This window comes from Protomyctophum bolini (assembly GCF_963924005.1).
Source record: "Protomyctophum bolini genome assembly, chromosome: 12".
In the NCBI taxonomy this organism is placed as follows: domain Eukaryota; kingdom Metazoa; phylum Chordata; class Actinopteri; order Myctophiformes; family Myctophidae; genus Protomyctophum; species Protomyctophum bolini.
The window spans coordinates 33,171,670-33,195,914 of NC_137873.1; the positions used below are offsets into that span (position 1 = coordinate 33,171,670).

Genomic DNA, 24,245 nt, shown 5'->3' on the forward strand with positions numbered 1-24,245 from the left:
AAATGATGAGAAACGAGGCTAACTTTTTTTTTCAAAATTTCAAAAAACATGGGCTATAACCCATCGTTTTTGTCATTTCGTCATTTTTTTCAAATCTTCAAAAATGATGAAAAACTGCGCGCTATAGTATGCCGTACGATATGGGCTATAGCCCACGGTCCAAAATGATGAGAAACGAGGCTAACTTTTTTTTTCAAAATTTCAAAAAACATGGGCTATAACCCATCGTTTTTGTCATTTCGTCATTTTTTTCAAATCTTCAAAAATGATGAAAAACTGCGCGCTATAGTATGCCGTACGATATGGGCTATAGCCCACGGTCCAAAATGATGAGAAACGAGGCTAACTTTTTTTTTCAAAATTTCAAAAAACATGGGCTATAACCCATCGTTTTTGTCATTTCGTCATTTTTTTCAAATCCTCAAAAATGATGAAAAACGGCGCGCTATAGTATGCCGTACGATATGGGCTATAGCCTACGGTCCAAAATGATGAGAAACGAGGCTAACTTTTTTTTTCAAAATTTCAAAAAACATGGGCTATAACCCATCGTTTTTGTCATTTCGTCATTTTTTTCAAATCCTCAAAAATGATGAAAAACGGCGCGCTATAGTATGCCGTACGATATGGGCTATAGCCCACGGTCCAAAATGATGAGAAACGAGGCTAACTTTTTTTTTCAAAATTTCAAAAAACATGGGCTATAACCCATCGTTTTTGTCATTTCGTCATTTTTTTCAAATCTTCAAAAATGATGAAAAACTGCGCGCTATAGTATGCCGTACGATATGGGCTATAGCCCACGGTCCAAAATGATGAGAAACGAGGCTAACTTTTTTTTTCAAAATTTCAAAAAACATGGGCTATAACCCATCGTTTTTGTCATTTCGTCATTTTTTTCAAATCCTCAAAAATGATGAAAAACGGCGCGCTATAGTATGCCGTACGATATGGGCTATAGCCCATGGTCCAAAATGATGAGAAACGAGGCTAACTTTCTTTTTCAAAATTTCAAAAAACATGGGCTATAACCCATCGTTTTTGTCATTTCGTCATTTTTTTCAAATCCTCAAAAATGATGAAAAACGGCGCGCTATAGTATGCCGTACGATATGGGCTATAGCCCATGGTCCAAAATGATGAGAAACGAGGATAACTTTTTTTTTCAAAATTTCAAAAAACATGGGCTATAATCCATCGTTTTTGTCAAATTGCGGAATTGCGGAAATGGTAATTGTGGAAATTGCGGAAATTGCGGCAATTGCGGAAATTGCGGAAAAATATAACCCATCGTTTTTGTCAAATTGCGGAATTGCGGAAATGGAAATTGCGGAAATTGCGGATTTTTTTTCTTCATTTTTTCATTATTTTCAAATCTTCAAAAATGATGAAAAACTGCGTGCTACAGTCTATTTTTAGACGTTCTTTATCCCATTTTTAGACGCACGTCTAATAGCCGGCTATTGCTCTGTGGGATGATTTTTTGACGTGACAAAATCTGATTTTCAACTTCAATCTGAAAAATGTTTTAAAAACCAGTGCTTCAAATACTGGACATTTTATTTGAAATCCATCCACCCTTCCAGCATCAGAGTCCTAAGGTAAAAGCAACATATATAACCTGCTCAGACACAGACTATGATTCATAACAAATAAAATACGTGCAGTTAGTAGCAAAGAGCCGCATTTCAAAATAAGCCAGCCCCTTACCATAGTAAAAAAAATAATATTGGTGACATGAATACATTGCATAATGGAATTAATTCATGACACATGCATTTCAAAGACATAAAGGGCATGTTTTAACTATGGACACATTTCAAGTTTTTTTATTTAATTGAAGTGGGAGCACACTTTGAAATTAAACCCTTCAAATGAAGTGCATGGCATTACCATCATCAATACGACAGTACAGTTTGACAAATCAATACATGGTCTACACTACCATAAAAAACAATACAGAAAGGTGCACAAGTTGATATCATTTGAACACAAGCACAGCATAGTGGAAGAGAGGAGAGGGAAACAGCTGATATCTGATATTGGCTTCTTGTCCTATTTCCCCCTGCTGTACACATCTCACTCATTAGGAGTGCTGCAAATATCACACTGATGCTTTTCACAGAATCACAGCCAATAACATGTTCTGTATGTGCTCGTGCTGTAAACAAAACACAGTAGAGGAACCCAAAAAACACTAATGTGATGTGATGGAACCCCTATTTTAATTTCAGCGCGCTGCACTGTGACAAAGGAAAAGGGCAGGCTATCAAGAAGGTAATAGTTCTAAAAAGTGAAATTGGCACTTTAGGGATCTTTGGGGAAAGGGAATACTTCTATTGCCTGAGATGCTAGACATAGCCAGAGAGTAACTGGGGTGTTGGAGTGGTTATAAGAGCCCTGGAGGTTTGGTGTTCAGTTCAGAAGAATCGTCCACGGATTCTGTCCAGTAGGTCTGTCTCCCACATCTTGGGATCCCAGGCCTGGAACCAGCCAGTGAATGTTGGGGGTTCGTCCCCCTGTTTGATGGTGGAGATGGCCAGCCCTCTACGACCAGAGGGGTCTGAGTCCACATATTCTTTTGCTGAAAGACAGAGAAGAATGCAACATGTAAACATGTAAACACATCAAAAGGTGGCGAGGACGATTCTACAAAATGTCTCTATGTCAGTCGTCCTCACACTATTTCAGAATTATCTGAATTTGGCCGCGGACCCCAATCCCCCCCCCCAGAAGCAAAGATTTGAGCTAAAAATGTTCGTTCTGACAGAATATATTCAAAGATATCCACCAAATTTTCACGATTAAAAGAAAATAGCAGATCTACAAGCATGTAAAGAGCTTTACTCTAGGACCTGGCTTGCGCTTCATTTAGTGGAGAATATCTGCTGTTGGCTAATATGACCGCTGCGAACAACGTGGGAACTGTGAAAAAATCTCTATCCGGGGCGAAATACCCAGAAATGACCACACCAGACAGCTACTTCAAACATGGCTCTATCTTCTAAACTGTTTGTGCGATAGATTTCCCGAGATGCTCAAAATGTTCAGAATACTCGTGTTTGAATACTCAATAGACCATATGCACACAGCGGTCATCTTTCCACAAGTTAATGGCAGGGTGGAAACTAGCCGCAATTTGTCATTGACTGCCCATACATCTAAACAGACAAAGTCCTATCTAATTGTATTAAATCATGTCAAACCCACTAAAATTGTAGCTGTACGAAAAGCTTGAATAATGCTCTTTCTATCTGCAAAGTGTTTGTTTCATAAAAATCCACCATAGACATGTTATGAGCTACTTTATGTCAATAATTGTTTTTTTGTAAGTATTGGAGTTTGGAAGCGTTCGTTGATTAATCACAAATGATACTAAATACCTTTTTCCTTCAGACAGTCTAAGTGGACTATTACATCTGATGTAGAGAGATTGTTACAAACCGATTTTGGGAGCTCCGGTCCTTTCCTCTTTATTAGCTTCTTTGCCAATCCAAAGGAAGATCTATGAGGAAGATACAAGCATGTAGCATATCATAATGCAACCTGTCAACCTAAGGCCACAACCCATCTTAACATGTCTCTGGGCTCTCTTGATTACAGAAATAACTCAATGGTTTATTCATTCATAGTGGTATTGCTGATAATGAGTAAACATTGAAGACGATGTGCCCTCATCTCACCTGGTCCCAGGTATCCAGGAGCATGACATCATCAGTAGCCAGGTCTGACTGAGTGAAGTCCCCTGGTACCTCATCCACCTGGGAGACAATGCGTTTGACAAGTATGCCAACATTACTGCATGTAACAATGTTCTGCCGTATATCTCTGCTGTCGGGAGGAAACCTCATAACTCCAAATTGTTCATTTTTTTCAGGAAATGAAAAATATACATTTTCAGGAAATTAATAAAACCTTATGGATGGATGGATTTTATTTTTGGACACAAGTGTACAACGAAATTCATCTGTTGGCATCAATCCAAATGCAATACAAAGAAATAGTCATATAGTACTGAAATAGTTGTTAGTATTGGCAAGAGTAAAAACAGTAGGAAAAAATACAGTTTATGTACAGTAAGGAGTTCATATGTTGACCTGGGGGACGGACGGACGGACAGACTATCGTTTGCTTAAAGAGTTCAGGAGAATATTTTTAAATATTTTAAAATTTTAAATATTTTTAAAACAAAGCAATACATTACAGCCTCATCAAAGTTTGTGTTGTAACTTTATATATTGTCAATTACTTCCATGAGAGCGGGCAGGGACGAATATTTTTCATAATCCTCATAAAACTTTAGGAATTCCCCGAAAATCCTCATGGGGGCCCTGGCCCCCACAGACTCTAGGTCATTCAGAGGGGGAGAGGTGGTGGACTTAGTTGCTTTAGCAGACATTTTGAGGGTCCAATGGAGTTAAGGTTTTGTCCAAAGCACTTTTTACTACTTTCCATTGGTTCAATATTTTCCAAACAACACGGACACGAAGGGTGTTCAATAGCACTGATTTATGCAAAAAAAATAATCAAAAACCACAAAAAATGATTTATGAGGTTTCCTTCCGACAGCAACGAGATTATGCACTTTGTAACTGTCTGTTTTCCTATTATCTGACTGCACTGACATTTATGTCCTTTGACCTTCTTGTACTGTTCGTGTTGATATTATAAATATATATATTTCAAATGTGCGCACTTATAATAAATAATAAATAATAATAATCCTTCCCATTCCTTCCATTGGCTTACCGTGAGTCGTCCAGTTTTGTTGGAGCAGCCAAAAAGACGTGGGGGTTTAACCATATTACGCAGACTCTTGGAGGTTTGGTAGTCCTTCTTACCACCCAGGGCAGACCAGAAACCAGCTGGAACAAAGACATGGATTAGCCACAGTTTATTATTAGGTTTCCTAGTGGCTGTAAGATGCTACAGAGCTATGACGCAGCTGCTCCTACTACTACTCATTATCTTGCCGACCCTACAAAGGTCGGCATCACGACCCCACCCTTTGCATCTTAAGTGACTGACTGGAATTAATCTGTGGGAAACAACCGCACACAAGTGTAAAAGTGAACCCAAATTGATCCTTTTTATGGTGTTTTGCTTGCTGAAGGGTTATTATTATCAGCGAAATGCACTATAAAGTATAGATTATGCTTAGCAGTGGCGCCTTCCTATCATGGCTGTTTGTCCTCGTTGGGAGCTCTGAGGACACTCACCTGGCTCCGTGCCCTCTGACACGTCGCTGCTGCCACCGCCCAGGAAGCCCACCACGTGCTTGGCGGCGACCATCTCCTCGTCGGTGGCTCCCGCGCCGCGCCACACGAACATGGCATCGGGAGCTTTGAGCACAAACACGTCGTTGGTGTTGAGAGTGGACGCGCAGGGCTCCACCTGCAGGGAACAGGGAGAGGGGGAGAGCTGTAAGGCCTCACTCACACCTAAGACACGCGCAAGACACACTTGTGTCCCGTGTGTTCTGTGTGTCATGGCCGCCTCAATGCATTTCCAATGAGAGTCACATGGTTTGAAGACACAACCTTGTTGCATGGGGGGGGCAGAAGACAGCCATGCAACAAGGTTATGTCTTCCAACCATGTGACTCCCATTGGAAATGCATTGAGGCGGCCATGACACACAGAAGACACAGGACACAAGTGTGTCTTAGGTGTGAGAGAGGCTGTCTTAGGTGTGAAAGTGGCTGCAAGGACGCAAAAACAAGGTACTGTCATATACACACACACACTCATACGCACACGCGCACGCACACAGACAAAATGGCTGACAGCTGACCTCCACAGCCCGTGTGGCGTTAGAGGAGCTCTGGCGGATGTGGAAGAGGCGCGTGCCGCCCGCCTTGGTCTGGCCACCCTTGCGCGACGTCCCGCCACTGTGGATGATCATGGGCTTGCCCTGGAACAGACTCATCAGGTGGGGGGGCTCCTGGCCCTGGGTCACTCGCACCTATAGTGGACACAAGAGGCAGAGAAGCTATATAGACCTTAACTGTTTCAGCGCCAGTGCTGTAGTGGCCACTAGCGCGCCAGTTTTTGAAAAAACTACTAAAATGGCCGACCCATCAGTTCCGGTTCAAACCAGGGGGGCAGTCAGACAGATATTTTGTGAAGCCACTAAGGAAATGAAAGTTCATATAATGGCCTGTTGTGGCGCTGTCATTGGCCCCAAAAAAACCCATAGCCCCATAGAAGTCCATGTATTTGGGCCCAACTTCACCTAGACTGTATTACCTTAATAAACATGGTCATGAATACTTTCTGCTTCCAGTCACTAGTTTAAAGTCTAATTTCTAATGTCATAATATTCTTTTTGGAAAATTATGGTCCCATTTATTAAAAAAATTACCATAAAGTCGCGTATGTTCTGAGGGGCGTGGCTACCGTTACAGTCTATGATCGGGATTCCCCACCCACTCGAGTCAAAATAAAAACCAACGGAGAAGAAGGGGGGGAAGTCCCGCCTCGTTGTCTGGGCCAGCCAATGGGCCAGCTGGGCCCAAACGGATCTAGAAAGATGGCGACTTACAGTGCAAGGACTGACAGGCTTCATTTTACGTTCATGTTAGACCCGCGGAACGCTTTGTCCATATTTTTTACAGTCTATGGTTCAAACACTAAACAACATCCACGAGCTATTTGAAAGGTCATGCTCGGGAGGTGTTTTCCAATGGGGGAATAACTGTTTTTGTCTCATCTAAGTCAAATTAAGCTCTAATCAAGCCCTGAATATCGCATCAAAAAAAATCCATCAAACTCATGAATGGTATGTATTGGGTGTTGAAAGACTGGAAGTTTCACATTTCACTAGATTGTGACTGCAGTGTTTCTTTGTCAGAGATGGCAGGACTGTTCTGGGAGCAGTTTTACAACATCGTAATGTGACGTGACAATAGATCTGCAGGGTTGCTATACTGGCTGTATTGGCTTGCATGTGCCAATTAAAAACAACTTGAGATCATGAGACAGATTAGAGCCTGTGATGTCTCCATTATAGGTCTGTGACTCCACAGTACAGACTCGTAACTAGTTGATTTGTGAAGTATGACAGACAGATGAGTAGCCTCGTAATGAGGCCTGAGGCCTAAAACCAAGCACCGACCTGAACTGGGGATCCTCCCATTGAGTCATCCAGCTTCACTGTCATGAAGGCTGAGGCAGCCAACTCATCCTGGGTGCATTTGAGTCCCTGCCTGGAACGCACGCACGCACGCACGCACGCACGCACGCACGCACGCACGCACGCACGCACGCACACACACACACACACACACACACACACACACACACACACACACACACACACACACACACACACACACACACACACACACACACACACACACACACACACACACACACACACACACACACACACACACACACACACACACACACACACACACACACAGTCTGAATGCCATATAGTACATGGGAGTACACTATGTCGCAGTGAGGGAATTTCAGTTTAATACAAAAACACATCAAAGGTCGTCGGTATCGGGACTCGAACCCGCGACACGCTGTCAGGCTTGGATTACCAGCCTAGGTAGAACAAATGTAACCCCTTTGTTATGATTTGTGGAGCTCCCGTATGGTGTCATGTCAGGTACATGGTGTCTTTGTGGTGTAGTGTATAGACCAAAGGGTGAGTGTCTATGCCACCTGGACACACATGTATTAGGGGATGTATAAACTCACATGCATGTACCTAAGACACGCACACACACACACACACACACACACACACACACACACACACACACACACACACACACACACACACACACACACACACACACACACACACACACACACACACACACACACACACACACACACACACACACACACACACACACACACACACACACACACACACACACACACACACACACATCCTACCAGGTGTATATGATGTGCTGCTCACGCCCTCCGAGCCTGTAGCTATAGAGGATAAGGTAACAGTCTCCACCATAGAAGTGCCCGTAAGAGGAGGCGTCCACGGGCACCTTCTCGCCTTCCACGCGCCAGATCTAACAACAACATGATGAACAAAACAAAACAGGAACATTTACATTCAATCAAATTACATTCTCTGCTAAGGCGGCACAATGTATCGTTGTCGCATCGTTATCGAGGTATGAACGTGCGCAATATCAGCATTGCAAAAAGGCAACGGTATCGCGATATAATTATATTAATATATTGTCGATATATCGAATTATCGTCAATATATATCGTCCACTTCTAAAGCCAGCAACATCCCATCCATGCTAGTTTGTATTGATGCTACACTTTGAACATCAAATTACAAGTGTGGGGACTGGGGACCCAATAGTAGACTTAGAATTAAGAGTGATATTGACTTGTTATTAAGTGGTTTTTTTCAATGTTTAGTCTTCAATGTTGGCATAAATACCGAGATATGACATTTTGTCCGCATCGCGCAGCCTAACTCTACAATGATCCGATATTTGATACATTTGTGTCTATTCATGTGTGCACATGAATAGACACAACACAGACAGGACACACGCATACCTGAACCTTGCCCTTGCCGTCATCCACCATGCCATGCTGTGCAGCCATGGCCTTGTTGGAGTGCAGGGTGGAGGCGTCGAAGGGCACCTGCTCCACCTTGGCGATGCGGCCGATGGTGTAGGCCTTGGTGGGGCCCGTGGTCTCGTCCTTGTCCTTCCAGTCGCCGAAGAACTGCTTGAACAGCGTGGTCTCGGCCCCTGCAGGCAGAACCTGGATCTGCAGGGAGGGAAATGATTTAGAGGAAAGTTATTTTATTTGTACCCATAAGCAGATGAATAATCTCTGGAGTGTAGTGTTGCATTACCATTCACATACAGTGCTTCCTAATAGCTGAAGTGAATTTGTATGCAACAAGGATTTCTCTTCTCTGATATATCAGTGAAACTGTAGACCAGTAAGAGTGACCAATACATATAGCAGTATTAACATGCATAGTCTAGCCATATATATGGCTGTGTTTCAACCAAAGTTTGTTTTGGACTTTTCAGCTCCCCCTGGTGGACAAATGAACACAGTGACATACAAAAGAAGCTGCCTAATAGTTGTGCACTCATTCTGGCCTGGGTGCTTCTCAAGTGTTCAGATAGCTTATGCTATGCGTGTAGAGATTAGCACCTGTATCAGTCACTGTACCTGGGTCCTATTAGAATATCCCTTATCCTTGATGAACTGCTGGGCTGCTGACATGGCAGCTTTGCGTTCCGATGTGTTGGCCTTAGGTCCTGTGAGCAGTCAGACAAAGATTTTTTTTAGCAGAGAACATTCCGGTCCTTGGTTATGATTGGCTGAGCCACGCTCAACGCCTTTGTGAAGAACACACTATAAACACACACCTGAGACCACATTACATGAGTATTACGGTTTGTACTAAATGTAGGAGAGGAAAGAGATTGTTACAGAATATAATAGTAAGATGGAAAACAAGGAAGGAGACATGCTGTCGTAATGAGGGAGAACTGAAAAGCTGGAAAGGTCAAGTACTGCACCTGATTTACCTGTATATTGATTTCCTGCTCTGTGCTATTTTCTTTCTTTGTTTTATATTGCTATGCTCTACTGTCTTGTTTTACTCTGTTCAGCACTTTGGTCAGCTTTGGCTGTTGTAAAGGTGCTATACAAATAAAGTTTGATTTGATTTGATTTGATACTGAAGCCAGGACCATTTAATAAATAGACTATGTGGTCCGTTCGCAGTTTTTTCTGGTGTGCAGGGAAAGGTATAGCAGCTATTGATTTTAGAACAATCATATCCAGATAACCACCCAAACTTAAACATGCTTTCCACTCTGTCTGTGCATTGCTTGTCAAACTCAATGTTGCTGAAGAATTCCATTGCTTGACAGAATAATTATTATGATATTTATCAATACATTATTGCATTTTTGTTACTGTTTATTTGATTAATTTTGCCACGTGAAGTCGTGCAAAGGTGGTTCCAGGCAGTTAATTTCATACTGTGCCTGAAAACACCCCTTAACTGTTCTAAAATTAATTTAAACGATGGGCTCTCGGGGCATATTGCTTTCATATAATATGCAAAGTATACACGCAGCAGCCATTTTGCTCTTGCATAATACTAGAGTAGAATGTAGAATGATGTGAGGCGTTCTGACTGAAGTGTATCTGGACAAGTTTAGTTTAACATGCCTTGACTTGTATAATCGCACTTGTCCTTGAGTATGCAATTAATCCAGTCTGTTTCCAGCTTGTTCAGTTGTATAAAGCTAAAAAAGAAATGGGGCTGTGGCACAGACAGGGGAAGATACCGTGAGGAAGCATAGTGGTTGGGTTGAGAAAAAAGTGAAACCCAGAACTATATGGAGAGCAATTTATCTTCAACTGTTTTATCTAATCTGTAATTGCGAAGACACACCTTTCCAAACAAACACATTCTTGTCCGGCCCGTTGTCCAGGATGTAGCACTCTTCCAGAGCGAGCATGGCCTGTTTGAATGGACTGGACTGGGCCACTACTGAGGTCTTCATACAACCAGAGGCATCGGAGATCTACACAACACAAGGATATCACAAGCAAGCAGATTCATGTCGGAACTTTAGTTTACATGTAAACACAAACAAGGGCACAGTTTTAACTCATGTAATTACTTTGTTAAATGAATTAAAAACAACATTACTAATATTATTATTAAAATTGATAACGAGTTCTTGCTGAAAAATGTTTCAGCTCCAGTCTGTAACTTCAGTATAGCACCCTCAGTTGACCCGCAATCACAGTGATTTATTGGAGTTGGGATATTCTTTCACTCTGAAATACATTGGCCTTTTGATGCAAAGACATTACTGTTGGGGGTTAATAACTATATTTGGATCTATACAAAGTTGAATTGAATTATGGATTGTATCTTTATTAATTGTGTGAAAATGAACCTCATGTATTCATTTCATTAGGCTGTAGCGTAGAGAGTACGTTTTTAAAACAAAAACAAGCTAGGGGACATGCAACACAGCTCTCCATCCAGAAACTGCCTGGGATGTTTGTGGCCAAATGTACTCCTATAACCTTGTTCCATCACCAGCTTTGTTTATGTTGTGGTATATTGGGGAATGGGGATATTTCGTATCTCTGAACAAAACATTTCTGGGCTTTTGATACAAACAGTGTGTGACAATGGAAACTTTTACTGTTGCTGCTGTAAGAGAGGCAGATATATTTATAATGGGCTATGCAATGTTGGATCCACAGATCACTTACACAAGTTTTCTGGAAAAAAAAACATGTTACTATGTCAATCGTTCTCAAACATATTCATGTCAAGGACCCCAAATATATGACATTGGCCGCCGACCCCCATCTGAAAATATGTTGTTCCAGGGACCCCTCCAGCAAAGATTTGAGTTAAAAACTCACTCTGAAAGAATATATATTCAAAGATTTGTTGGGGTTATTTTTTTGCTGTTTTTGTTTTCTTTTTTGAGTTTGTCTTGTCTTGTTTAACAAAAAAAAGAAAATCATGATTCTGTAATTCGTTGTTTTGAATGATGATGTTTGCATTATCATTAAATAAATATAAAAGAAACAAAAATTCAGGCACATTTTCACGATTTTTCAAAAATTGCAGACCTACAAGCTCGTAGCGTGGCACTCTATTTTTTAAAAGTAATAATGCTTAAAACACCAAAAGGGGCTCCCGCCCAAAATGGGTAAAATACATGAATAATTGGATCTTTAATCGCACGATAGAGTATGCTTACTCTGCTATGCAGTTTTTGCTTCATATAAACATTGTAGATAGCTGAGAGACAGGAAATGAAGTGCAGAGAGCGGAGAGGTCCTGCAACACGTAGTCTCCAACAGGATGTTGCAGTTACATGATAAACATACTATCTGGTCAGTTACTTACTGGCACCCCCCCCCCCCCCTGCCCTATAGCGTCACTCACCATGTAGAGAACCCCCTTCTTCCTGTTGGAGTTGTCCACCTTCTCGTCGTCCGCGGTGCCGGGGGCAAGGCTGGGTTTGGGTCCCAGAGCCTGGAGGGGCAACAGAAAGGATTAGCAGACATCGTCACTCTCTATTGTTTTCTCATTCGTGTCATCGGTTCATGGATGAACAAATTCAATGGTGCGCACGCACGCACGCACGCACGCACGCACGCACGCACGCACACACTCTCATTAGTTCTCAAGCGGCATGTTTCTCTCTCATTTGGTGCCAGTGTTTACAATGCCACTATATGGCAGAGATTTGGCACACCGACTGGCACAGCATATAGGACACCATTGTGTTCACACATTCCCACGTTGCTAGTACTTGAATGGCCCGTAAAATGAAATGCTTCAACAATGTATACGGCTCTGGCTTACTAATAATCACTTCTGGTGTAGATGCTCAAGTCTAGTAGTGAGCTAGAGAAAATGAGTGGTGTGTGTGTGTGTGTGTGTGTGTGTGTGTGTGTGTGTGTGTGTGTGTGTGTGTGTGTGTGGCGTGCGTGTATGCGTGCGTGCGTGCACACATGCACATCATCACCTCTATGATTGCCTCTGGCTCTGCTCCATCGTCGACCATGTGCAGCTTGGCTCTCCCGTTCCTCTCGTTGTCTCTGATGTCAATGGCCACCTGGGAGGCCTTGAGCCTCTCGAAGCGGTTACACTCACTGCCACACCACTGGTAGATGTCCTGCAGGAGAGACGAGTCGACAGAAAGATGTATGAGCAGAGAGAGAATGGCGGAAAGACACTGAGGATATTAAGTTGTGACTCAAATGTAATCGAGGTCGATGTCTCAGCCAAAATGTAGTCACTCGGCAGGATTTTATTCTTGTGACGGTCATGTCCTCATAAGACGAACGTAAAAGAGCACAACATACACATCATCACCTGCATACTCCCTCGTAACCCCACATACGTCTCTCCTCTCTCTCTCTCTCTCCCCCTCTCTCGCATGCACGCACACACGCACACACACACACAGACTTGGAAGCTGTACCTTTCCCAGGTCGACTATGAAGCAGTCTCCCTGGTTGAAGCTGCTCCAGGACAGGTCCACCTCCGTGGCCCTGATGGCCCTCCGTCCCTTGATGTGCAGGAGCCTCTGAACGCTCATGTCATTGGTCACCACATGCTGGAAACCAGAGGCCACTCCTCCTTTCTATATGGATTAAAGATGGTTCAAGAAAAGATCATTTTCATCTGCAAAGTATAGCACATATTGAGGATAAAAAGTGAGGGCGGAATGACATTTGTGATGATTTGATTGGCTGAGCACGGAATGTGATGTATGATGATAAGAGTGCCCCTCGCGTCACACAACTGTGATTTTTCCATTCTGAGGACTAACTATATTCACACCCGAAAGGAGTGGGGGGATTTAAAGGCTCATTCATAGTCTGGATTTTCGGTGGTGAGGTGACCACCGAACTACAACATGACGTCACGAGCCGCGGTGAAGAGCAGACCACCGCCACCGCTCCAGCCCTTCTCTCTGTTTTTACTCACCACCGCTCAACGTTATTTCAGCTCCGGTGGTCAGCTCACCACCGGAGCGGTGGTCAGCTCACCACCGAAAATCCAGACTATGAATGCCATACGAGTCGATACGACATGAGATCTCCATGTGAATAATATGGTCTCGCGTAGAAATTAATTCACATTCTCTATACCATTTTAATCATTCTACATTAACTGTAAGCCTATACACAGGGCACAATAGTGCTGTTATAACAGGAGCCATTCATGGAAATGTAAACACTAAGGCCTCACTCACACCTAAGACACACACAAGACACACTTGTGTCCCGTGTCTTCTGTGTGTCATGGCCGCCTCAATGCATTTCCAATGGGAGTCACATGGTTTGAAGACACAACCATGCATGGGGGGGAGGGCAGAAGACAGCCATGCAACAAGGTTGTGTCATGAAACCATGTGACTCCCATTGGAAATGCATTGAGGCGGCCATGACACACAGAAGACAGTGTGTGAGTGAGTGAGGCCTATTTGAGAGGGGATGTCTCACTCTCAGCGAGTTGTGACGCCAGCCAGGGGTCAAAGACGCTCATGACACAAATGAGATGAAAGGCGGTCCCACGCTGTACAACCACACGGAACACAGGGTCATTTAATTTAACTGTAAAGGTTTTAACGCCCCCACAATTAAATTAACATTGTTTAGGAATCATACGGCAATCTGAGAACCCATCGTCAAAAAATTAAGGAAAAGTTATCTTTCTCGAGAGACTACTCATACGGATACAGGTACAAGCAGCAAACTGCAAGGATAAAATAGCTAATGTACTCTGCAGGTATCAATCACACTACTAGCTAATAGCACTCATTATTAATAGTATACAAATCAGAAGTTTTAGCAACAGTACATTTTAGAATGAAATGGAGTAGAGTGTTAGTATGCGCCCAGGTTGGCAGAGGAAGTGTAGCGCCCAGGATTAGATAATTGACGAAAAAATGGGTTGCAAAATCATGGGATAAAAATTATGAGAAAAAAAAGGTTATGTGACCAAGCGCTGGTAAAGGTCTGCCCAGTTAATTGTCATGGGAATGGTCAGGACTCAGGAGACATAATGGGCTGTATTTTGCGTGTCTTAAGTACCAGGTCTTATTACCTAACTTGAGTAAAATAAAGACCTGGAGGCGTGATCAATGCTCTTTGGCCACTCAGAATAGCCAAATGGCATTGATCACGCCTCCAGGTCTTTAGTTTACTCAAGTTAGGTAATAAGACCTGGTACTTAAGACACGCAAAATACAGCCCATAATGTCAAAGGTCTCAACACTAGTTTGTTATGATTTGTAACTGCGTTGCCACGTGTTTAGGATCCCAGATGAATATTCTGTATGTGTAACAGGCTGACTTCACTCATGTTGTGAGTGAGGTGTTGGCCTATATAAAATAAATCCTGGTATGCTCTATGTTTGTTGGAGAACTCCCCGGACCGGTCCGTGACAATAAACTGACAGAGAAGGACTTCTTGACTCTACATTCCTTTTTTTTAGTGCCATGCCATGAAGCACTTGTATTATCAGAGAGCTCAGCTAACATGATTTTAACAGAGGGAACCATGTTCTGAATCTGTTCTACACAATAGTTCTCTACCGTGGCACTGCAGGGATGGATGCTCTCGTAATGTGCCATCCCTTGGTGAGGCCATTAAGTATTTACAAAGCATGCAAATTAAATTTGGCAAACAAATGGAGAGGAAACATGCTGCCAGTGTTCCCTGGGACGTCCTGCTCCCTACAGGATCTTTCCATTTCCATCGACAACAACCTGGTGGCTCGTATCCAACTGCCATGCACGTGGATGGGAGGGAGTGGTACTGTGCACTACAGCTGTCCTGCAAGGCACACGTTGCAGCAATCACTCACTCCTGTAGTTTTGCACTTTCGAGGTTCAGACACTTCCTCTCCAAGGAGTCTGTCCATGCAGCTCCTTAATATCCAGACATGATTGATGACCAGGCATGACTCAGCTCCCAGCCTCCCACCTTGCTGCTCTGCTTGCATCCTCACTCAAACCCCTCCAAACGATCCAGAATGCAGCAGCACGCCTGGAATTCAACCTCTCAAAATGTAATGTCTCTCTCTCTCTCTCTCTCTCCCTCCTTTAGGGCTCACTTCACTGGCTTTCAGTGGTCCTATCCAACACGTTGGTGATGACAAGCAGCCAAGGCACCCCTTCCCACACTTAAGTACCAGGTCTTATTACTTAACTTAAGACCTGGAGGCGTGGTCAATGCTCTTTGGCCACTCGGCAATATAGCCAAATGGCATTGATCACACCTCCAGGTCTTAAGTTAAGTAATAATAAGACCTGGTACTTAAGACACACAAAATACAGCCCCTTACTGTATAACAGCTAATACACGATGTATGGACATCCCTTCCTACACCCTGACCAACGCTCCAAGGGCTGTAATTTCGTCCATGCTAAACCCCTTGTCCTTAAACTTCTTTGCCTTTTTTTCCCTTTCCTTTTACTATTTTGAAAAATATTTTTCAATAGTTAAAATAGCCAATCTACAAGCTCACAACGTGTCGATGTAGATCGGCTAGTTGAACTATTTAAAAATGGTTTTTTTTTGGTACGAAGTCTCTTTTCCAAGTGTGAACTGGCCAAGAGAAGAGGCAAAATAAGTGACACATCTCCGCCAGTAACAAAAAACAGGACAGACATACAATGCTCATAAATACAGTACCCACTACCGAAGAAGCTCACACTATTCAAAAATGTTTTTCAAAATAGTAAAAAAGGCAAAGAAGTTTAGGGATAAGGGGTTTAGCATGGACAAAAATAGAGCCTCAAGTGCTCCTATCTCCTACAGCAGACTCACTTTCCATTTTCCACAACTTTCAATTCAATATTCAATTCAATTCAATTTTATTAAAGTGTGAAATCACATCAAGTTCTCTCAAGACACTTACATGTAGAGCAGAGACCCGACAGAGATCCCACCCCTGAGCAAGCAATATTTACACACAAGGATAAAGAATCTTGTTTGTATGTGGAGGAGGGGCCATACGGTGCTCAACATGGAAACCACATCTCATGCTGTCTCAGTGCCTTTCTCCAGAGAAAGACAGTTAAAACTTTTCCATGGCAGTGAGTGTTTATTTGAATGGAAAGAATGCCAGACCATGAGGTCAGATTATGGCTCCCTCTCTGTGCAAAGAACACTGGAGAGAGGGAGAGAATGAGAGGCCGAAAGGAGGAGAAAGAATGACAGGATAGAAGGGCATGCAGAAGACAAAAATAGAGAAAAAGAGGTTGTGGGTTTGTTGTGCATGTGTGTATGATGTGCACGCATGTGCACACATGTGTCTGTGTGCGCAAACAGAACAGAAAACAGAGTTTTCCACAAAGCATCATTGCAGAGGCAGAGCAGTATAAACAGGGATAATTACATCAGCCCAAACCAAGGCAGTCTGGAGGTCTTTATGTTAATGTGAAGCAGATGGTGAATGTTACCAAACTAGAATGTTACTAAACTTGTTTCATTTGTTGCAAAATGGCTGTACAGTTGAAGTAGCTGGCTATGGTAACCGTGTTTCAGTCAGTCAGTCAGTCAGTCAGTCAGTCAGTCAGACAGACATGGAAAAGGAAGTGTTTTGGCTTGGACCATGCACAAACTTCAGACTGCTATTACTTGACAAAGTTCAGCGCATGTTGTTAATCATTACACCCTACGACGTATCTGTTACTTTTAAGTGGGCCTTAAGTGGGCTTCTGAGATAGAGTACAGCCTCCACACCCATTTGAAATTTCTATCTCACCGATAAAGACATTTATAAATAATAAAAAAATGTGAAACTAACAATAGACAATCTGCATGTGGTTAACAATCGATGGTATGTATCTGTCTGTCCCGTGCACATTGTCTATGCAACCCCCCCCCCCCCCCCCCCCACTCCACCCCCCACCCCAGGTATTGCACAAGGAAGCTCACCTGGTACTTGATGCCTGATTTGAAGTACCCGACGAAGGTAATGGATTCATTGTTCTGGACCTCCCTGAACTGCACCGGTCCACCGCCAAGAAAATCATCCAGTTGCATGGCAAATATGGCAGCTGCCCCACTCTCATCCTGAGAACAGTCGTCCCCTGGAGGAGAACACAACAGAGAACAGAGCCGAGTCTGCCTGTGAGAATGTATTCAAACGAAATTTGTGAACGGTATCAAGAGGCCAACTCAGCACTGCACATGTGTTGCACATAAAGATAATGTACCCTGTTTTTTTCCACAAATGAGTCTTGAAAATTGGGGCTCGTCTTATAATCAGAGTCTGCAACAATACGGTAAGTTGATTTCAAACTGTAGAGAGCATTGGTCCAAAATACTATACCCAAGATGACTTTATCTTCACCCTTGGAACAACAAGTTGGGTCATTAAACAGTAAATTGTAGAGTCTAGACCGGTCTCAGGAATGACCGGTCCTAAAGATTCGCTGCAATAAAAGCCCCTGAGTCACACCCTTCATGAACCCTTGAACAAAAGTCAACAGCTCTAGGCTCACTGGAGACATACATTGAGACGTTACAACTTACATCCATCATCTACCCTACTGAGATGCAACAGAATGTGGACTAAATTCTTCAGGGTTCATACTTAGTTTAGACTAGTCATCGGTTAGACTTTGGTTAAGGTTAGGTTTAGGTTTGCTGCCCCGTGGGAGGTTAGGGTTAGGGTGAGGGTTTGAGATAGGTTGTAGTTGTAGGACTAAGAGGGATTAATTATGTCTGCACGGTTTCCACAGCAACAACAAATTGACAGACACATTGCAGCAAAGAACAGGGGCCTGTTCGCTTGGTGGCACCAGGGGAGAGGCACTGTAGACGGGAACGACATAAACATGTTGGGACTGGTGCAGTGTGTACTGCCAGAATTATGTAACTTCTAAATGAGTGGTTTCAGTGCTGGAAGGAGGGCTGTAAGATGATCAAAACTACAGTGAATTAGAGTGAATTAAATTGGAATGGCAGAGAGAGGCCCAGGGCAAATGAGGACAAGGTGGCATGGAAAAAAACGTTTGCCAGGCCTGGGAAAATAATTTGGCTGATTGATTTAGTAAAGTTTGAGTCAGTGGTTCCCAACTTGTGATACGAGTTGGCAAAACTAGAAGAATACTGCTAGTTTTTTATTCCAGCCATCTAATCAGTGACACATTTAGACTTGGGAATGGGATGCCAGGTGAAAGCAATTATCTACCTGGTTAAAAAGAATCTGTCTGCAGGATAACCACTGCTTTTCATTGCATTCTCTATAGATCTGAAGAGAGCGAACAGAAAAGTACAGATCACAGGAGAGTCTTCATGACAGATTGAAGATGGGGTTTTTTTAACAAACATTTATCTGTTCCCACATTTACAACCTTTGTAGTATCCCTTTTACAACCTTTCCAGTAAGTTCCTTTTGTCTTTGAGGATATGCTGAATGCTGATACAGAGAAGAATATTAACACACTGCTGTGAATTATCTAGCGGAAAGTTACACCAGAGTAGTTAAGTGATATGCAAACCGCTCGCCACTTCCTAAACTGAAATAGGTGTATGTGGCAAGGAAGTCAACTTCCACTTCTCTTGGTCTGTCTGCATCACTTGCAGTATGAGCAAACACATAACGCAATAATGAAACAGAAGATAGCGCCCCTCACCCCAGGCGAGATGCTGACTTCTGCATGCAAGAGGCAGCAGTCTATCAGGCCAACAGCCATCTGTAGTATAGCATTTTATGTGATACCTCATCATAATAACCCATTTTCTGTAATACCGAGATCAGCCTCTGTAGACATATTGCATATGGTACAGTATAGCTCACAGCTTCTGTCTTTATACTTATCTTGATCTTGAGAATGGAATTATTAAATGTGTTACTTAATACTCATAACATCACAAGAGACAGAGAGATTTTTTTGTATGTGCAATAATACTGTACAATTGCGTATCTTAACACATCCACATGTGTTGTCAAATCTATAAAGTGAATTGATCTATTCAACCCACCAAAATGCGATGGTGTGCTTGCATCTGAGTTGTGTGTATATGACTGTATGTGTCTTACCCAGCCACATGTGGATGTAGTGGGACGGTGCTGCGGTGGTGTAGAGCATCACGTAGGCGTCTCCGGTGTAGAAGTTGCCGTACAGAGCCTTGGGAACCGGTTTCAGGTCCATGTTCTCGATACGCCACACCTGCAGACCCGGCGCCGTCCCAGCGCCCACAAACTCCTTATGGGACACCATGGTGGCTCGGAGAGGGCTAGGAATGGATATACGGAGCTGGGGTTGAGAGCGTGGGAGGGAAATGTTACAATATTACAATAGGTGGGGAAAGACAGAAATGCAGATCTACAAACTCATAACACTCATTTCCGGGATTTTCTTAAACAGACTTTGAGTATACAATTATTAAATATGTGTCGGAGTCATATACGGTACAAAGCTATCTGGATTGTAAGGCCAGATACCTTGTCTCGTATGAGTTGAGGTGTTTTTGATCATGAACGCTACTGAAGGTCTTGAGTCTCAAAGAGGTCTGTGTGACCGAGGCCTAAGTATAGGGGTCTGGTCTGGGATAATGCAGAGAGATTCCAACCTTCGAAGTTTTGGAAGGGATAGATATGGTTCTCTTGAGGCGAGCGGTTCTTGAAGTCCGGCAGTCGGCGGCTCGGTCTTGGTATGAAGTACTTAGGTCGGCGTCCTGAACTCGGTTCTTAGCTTAAATCCATCTATGCTTGCGTAGGCACCTATATTTATAGTGTTGAGATGTCAGAGGTAAGTCAGAGTGACGTCACCTCTGACACCCCGGTTATGATGTCAGAGAGGCACTTCGTTCCTTCGTAACAGTCTGTGTCCCGTGTCCTGTGTCTTATAAACGTTTCGGCTATCCAGCCTTCATCAGTGTGATGAAGGCTGGATAGCCGAAACATTTGTCCCTGTTCAAAAATGAAATAAATATTTTGAACTGAAGTCTAGGTGTGTGCGACCCATGGTCGTATAACAGCCCTAAATTAAATATGGAGGTGGAAAAAACAAGATGCAGAACGATGGTGAGCAAACAGAGAGGCGGGGAGAGAGGGAGGAAGTCGATACGAGTGTGCTCAGTGTGGTATTCAAATGTATTTTACACCCCATAAACAAATCTGCGCTGCAATTCTAATACTGAAATATGACAAAGAGTAAAGAGAGGGAGAGAAAATAGTCTGGCAGCCGACAGGCTTCTTTTGTTTAAAGTGGGAAATTTGGTATATAGTCTTTTCTATTGGCCTAAAATATTGTCTATACATACATTCATGAATGAACGGCCGTAGACGTCATGATAAATGTTATGAGGTCAGCACATTTTGGGCAAGTGGCTATAGCTGTTTTTAACCCAAGGAGTGTTTTGTGCAAAACTAATGCTTGGAATGGATTCAGAATCATGAAAACACCCTAGTTTGACATGTCACATGCTACATGCTAAAAGGAAAGTTTTACATTTTTGCCTGCCATAGGATGGAGTCACAAGAAACATCTATAAAGAAATTGCCCAATACTGACAGTCGGTCAGCAAGTGGATTCACGAATGTATGTATATAGACAATATTTTAGGCCAATAAAAAAGACTATATACCAAATTTCCCACCCGTCAACACCCCAACAGCGATGAGAGTTGTAAAGTTGTCACAGATAGTAACAAAGTTGGTTACAGATAGGGGGTATAAATACATGTGTTATCTTGACATGGGGAAGCCTACCATATAAGGAAATTAGTGTGTAAGTAATGATTGCCACAACTACACAGGCTGGTTAATTCAGTCATTATTTGTCACATATTGTCATGTTTTGTACGTCTACAAATTATAACTGTCTTGATGTGTAGGTTATGGCATACTGTACGTGGCTTCCTTCTTGAAACAATACATGTACAGTAAGTTGGTAATAATATATACTAATATATGTCTAGACAGTTCAATATTAATAACATTGACTGACTTTGACAACAATAATATGTGGATATGAGCTAATGCAAAATAAATAAATAAATGCAAATATCTACAGCTAATCTACATTAGTTGTATGGCTGTTGAGGGTATTGTAGGAAACCAACTGTTTGTTGTTGATAATTGTAGGTGAGGTAGATAACACAGTTGAACACAACACAGCAATCCCTATAATCACCACATGCAATACATGTAGTCACTAGGCACAGTTGCAACTTGCATATGGCTGAATTATTCACTATTGATACATGGGTGTCAATCAGTAATCTAGATAAGTAAATCTATATTCTAGACAATGACGTATCATAACTGATTTATAACATTTCATGTAAAAATATGAAAAACAATAAACTCCCAGAGGGGAGGACGATATGAATAGCCATGAAGGTATACCTTATCGCTGTAACTTGTGAATGTTAAATATAGGAGGGGGTTTAACAGCCTAAAATTGTGTCAACCCTCTTCCAAAAACCAAAACATTGACACTGCTATTTCATATTCACTATTTGAAAGATGTAATAGGCTAAGAGACAGCACAAAATATGTAATAGGCTGCTATAGCCAACCTTGTATAATATTTTCATGAAATACGTGGTTCACAAGTTTAGCCAGGCCTCGTCTTGAAATTGTATAATTTGGCAAATGCAGCTATAGGTTCTGCCAAGTGCCAACCCATAAAGCTAACATTAATTAAGTTTGCCTCAGCTGTGGTTTTTGCTCTAGAAGGCATGGAAGCAGCAATTTGTTCCTCTCTACTCTAAATTTGGCTTTCAGCTTTGTGGCGGTCGTCCTTGCAGAGAAAACTAACCTATAACTGAAACCTGCGGAAGATAGAATGGAATAGAGAATATAATAGATTTAGAATAAAGTGCATAGCTGCTCTGCTCTACACTTTGAACCCTCGTTCGCTTTTCTTCAGAACCCTAGCTCCCATGGCTGAAATTACGTAATAAATCCAAACGTGTTGTCGTTATCGCAATTATTATTCTGCAAATTAGACATTAAAATGTTCAAACAGAAAAAAACGTATCTCCCACAAGACATTTTAAGTAATTATAAAGATATAACGTTTCTTATTTTCCCTATGTTTCCGCTCTGCGAAAGTCCTGGATGAATCAGCGTAATGAATGCAAGGCTGGCACAGCTGGAAATTAAATCATTTCAAATTTCTTCAACTTTTAACCAGAATCGTATATGCACACGCCATAGGACTATCCGTTATCTTTTCCAACGTTTATTAAAACAATGAGGTCGCGTATTTGGTGAAGATTATAAAAGACATTGCTGCAAGCAGATTTTTCGAGGTAAAGTATACTATTACTGAAAAGTCCCAAATAAATGCGCTTAATAAACAAACAAAACTCACAGGTTTAGAAGATGTTTTGCAGAGTTAGCGGCGGAGGGCAGATTTGAGGTGGAAGACGGCCGGGCAGATGTGGAAGTGCCTTTGGGCTATGCTGCCTTGTGTTGGCTACTGGACAGAAGGGGGAGTGTTCATTCAGTCTATGGGTCTGTCTAATGGAGGAATTTTATATAGCATTGATTGGTCGATTGTGTCTTTGAAGATGCATCTAACCAGCAGACAGAAAAGGAGAGACAGCTGAGAAAGAGACAAAAATCTTGTTTGGTCTTGTCCATATAGACTACTAGAGTCGACTCTGCCTAGAAAGGAATGAATGACTAGTTAACAGTGAATTGAGTTTATGCATTGGTGAGAGAAAGTGAGTTTAAGAGCTAGGGTTAGCTCAATAGTAGGCCAGGCCTAGTATATTGTAGTCTATACTACTATACTACAGTTCAAGACTATTTGGACACCTATGCTGAGAACCATTTTCAGAGACCAGAGTATACTGTAGGTGTAGGCCTAGCCTATGTTTGTGTGAGCCCAGACAGCTGAATTATCTAATAGAAGAGATGCCAAACATTATAGTGTACAGTAATAGGCCTATCTAATTATACTCAGACCAAACACATCATTTGAATGGCTAATAGCAGCATGGGCCCAAATCAACATCAATTCACAGTTTGACTCACACAGAGTAGGCTAATCCCTAAACACAAACCTAAAGGCAAGCTTGTACAAGTCACGCCCTCGCTTACCTTTCTTCTACCCTGGGACTCAGTGGGAGAGATTGTTTGCCGAACACGACACACGTACCTGCGAGACTGCGAGTAATGTGAATACAGTGTGCTGTCCTGATTATTATCACTGCAGTGGAGGAGGCAAGACACACACACACACACACACACACACACACACACACTTTATTAGATGTTTATATTCAAATATACATTGTAGGAGTTGTTACAGATACATCTTACTGACTTTCTTTGGTAATATTTGACAATTTGGCCAATTTTTATAGTATAGTTTGTTCGTTACTTTTTAAGCAGTAATGAATGGTCAAAAAAGTTACCCTGTATAGTTATGCTGGTTTGTTTACTGTTGAGTGATAAAACAACACTTGAGGAAGCCCCAAAATCATTTATATAATACCTGCATGCCATTCTACCTGTACTGTACATACCGTACATTTCTTTAATCTGAATCTTTTACTTCATTAAGCATTATCATTTTATTATCTTCTTAGCTGAGTATAGGCTTGTCGGCTGTGCCCAGGAAAAATGTACTAATGCAAAACAGTTTCTATTGACTTGTGTTGAGCTTCCTACCCCAGGTACATGGTAGGTCTGTTAGACTTGTCTATAGTTAGAGTGACATCCTATGGGAGACAGA

At 42.2% G+C, this 24,245-nt stretch overlaps 1 protein-coding gene across 2 annotated transcripts; it reads right to left on the reverse strand.

Moving 5' to 3' along the window:
* Positions 1 to 1,542: 1,542 nt before the first annotated feature.
* scinlb (scinderin like b) lies at positions 1,543 to 23,025 on the reverse strand. 2 transcript variants are annotated; one of them, XM_080778341.1, is made up of 17 exons: positions 22,875 to 23,025; positions 19,589 to 19,805; positions 17,476 to 17,630; positions 13,004 to 13,165; positions 12,545 to 12,694; positions 11,959 to 12,048; positions 10,432 to 10,564; positions 9,192 to 9,280; positions 8,559 to 8,774; positions 7,920 to 8,050; positions 7,117 to 7,207; positions 5,794 to 5,964; positions 5,220 to 5,394; positions 4,750 to 4,865; positions 3,684 to 3,761; positions 3,445 to 3,505; positions 1,543 to 2,584 (listed from the first exon to the last, which is right to left on the reverse strand). In XM_080778341.1, the coding sequence occupies exons 2-17, from the start codon at positions 19,767 to 19,769 to the stop codon at positions 2,421 to 2,423; spliced, it is 2,163 nt and encodes a 720-aa protein (XP_080634467.1). In that variant the 5' UTR covers positions 19,770 to 19,805; positions 22,875 to 23,025; the 3' UTR covers positions 1,543 to 2,420. The 2 variants fall into 2 exon arrangements, with proteins under 2 accessions (XP_080634467.1, XP_080634468.1); XM_080778342.1 differs by having other exon boundaries at positions 22,866 to 22,954.
* Positions 23,026 to 24,245: the final 1,220 nt, after the last annotated feature.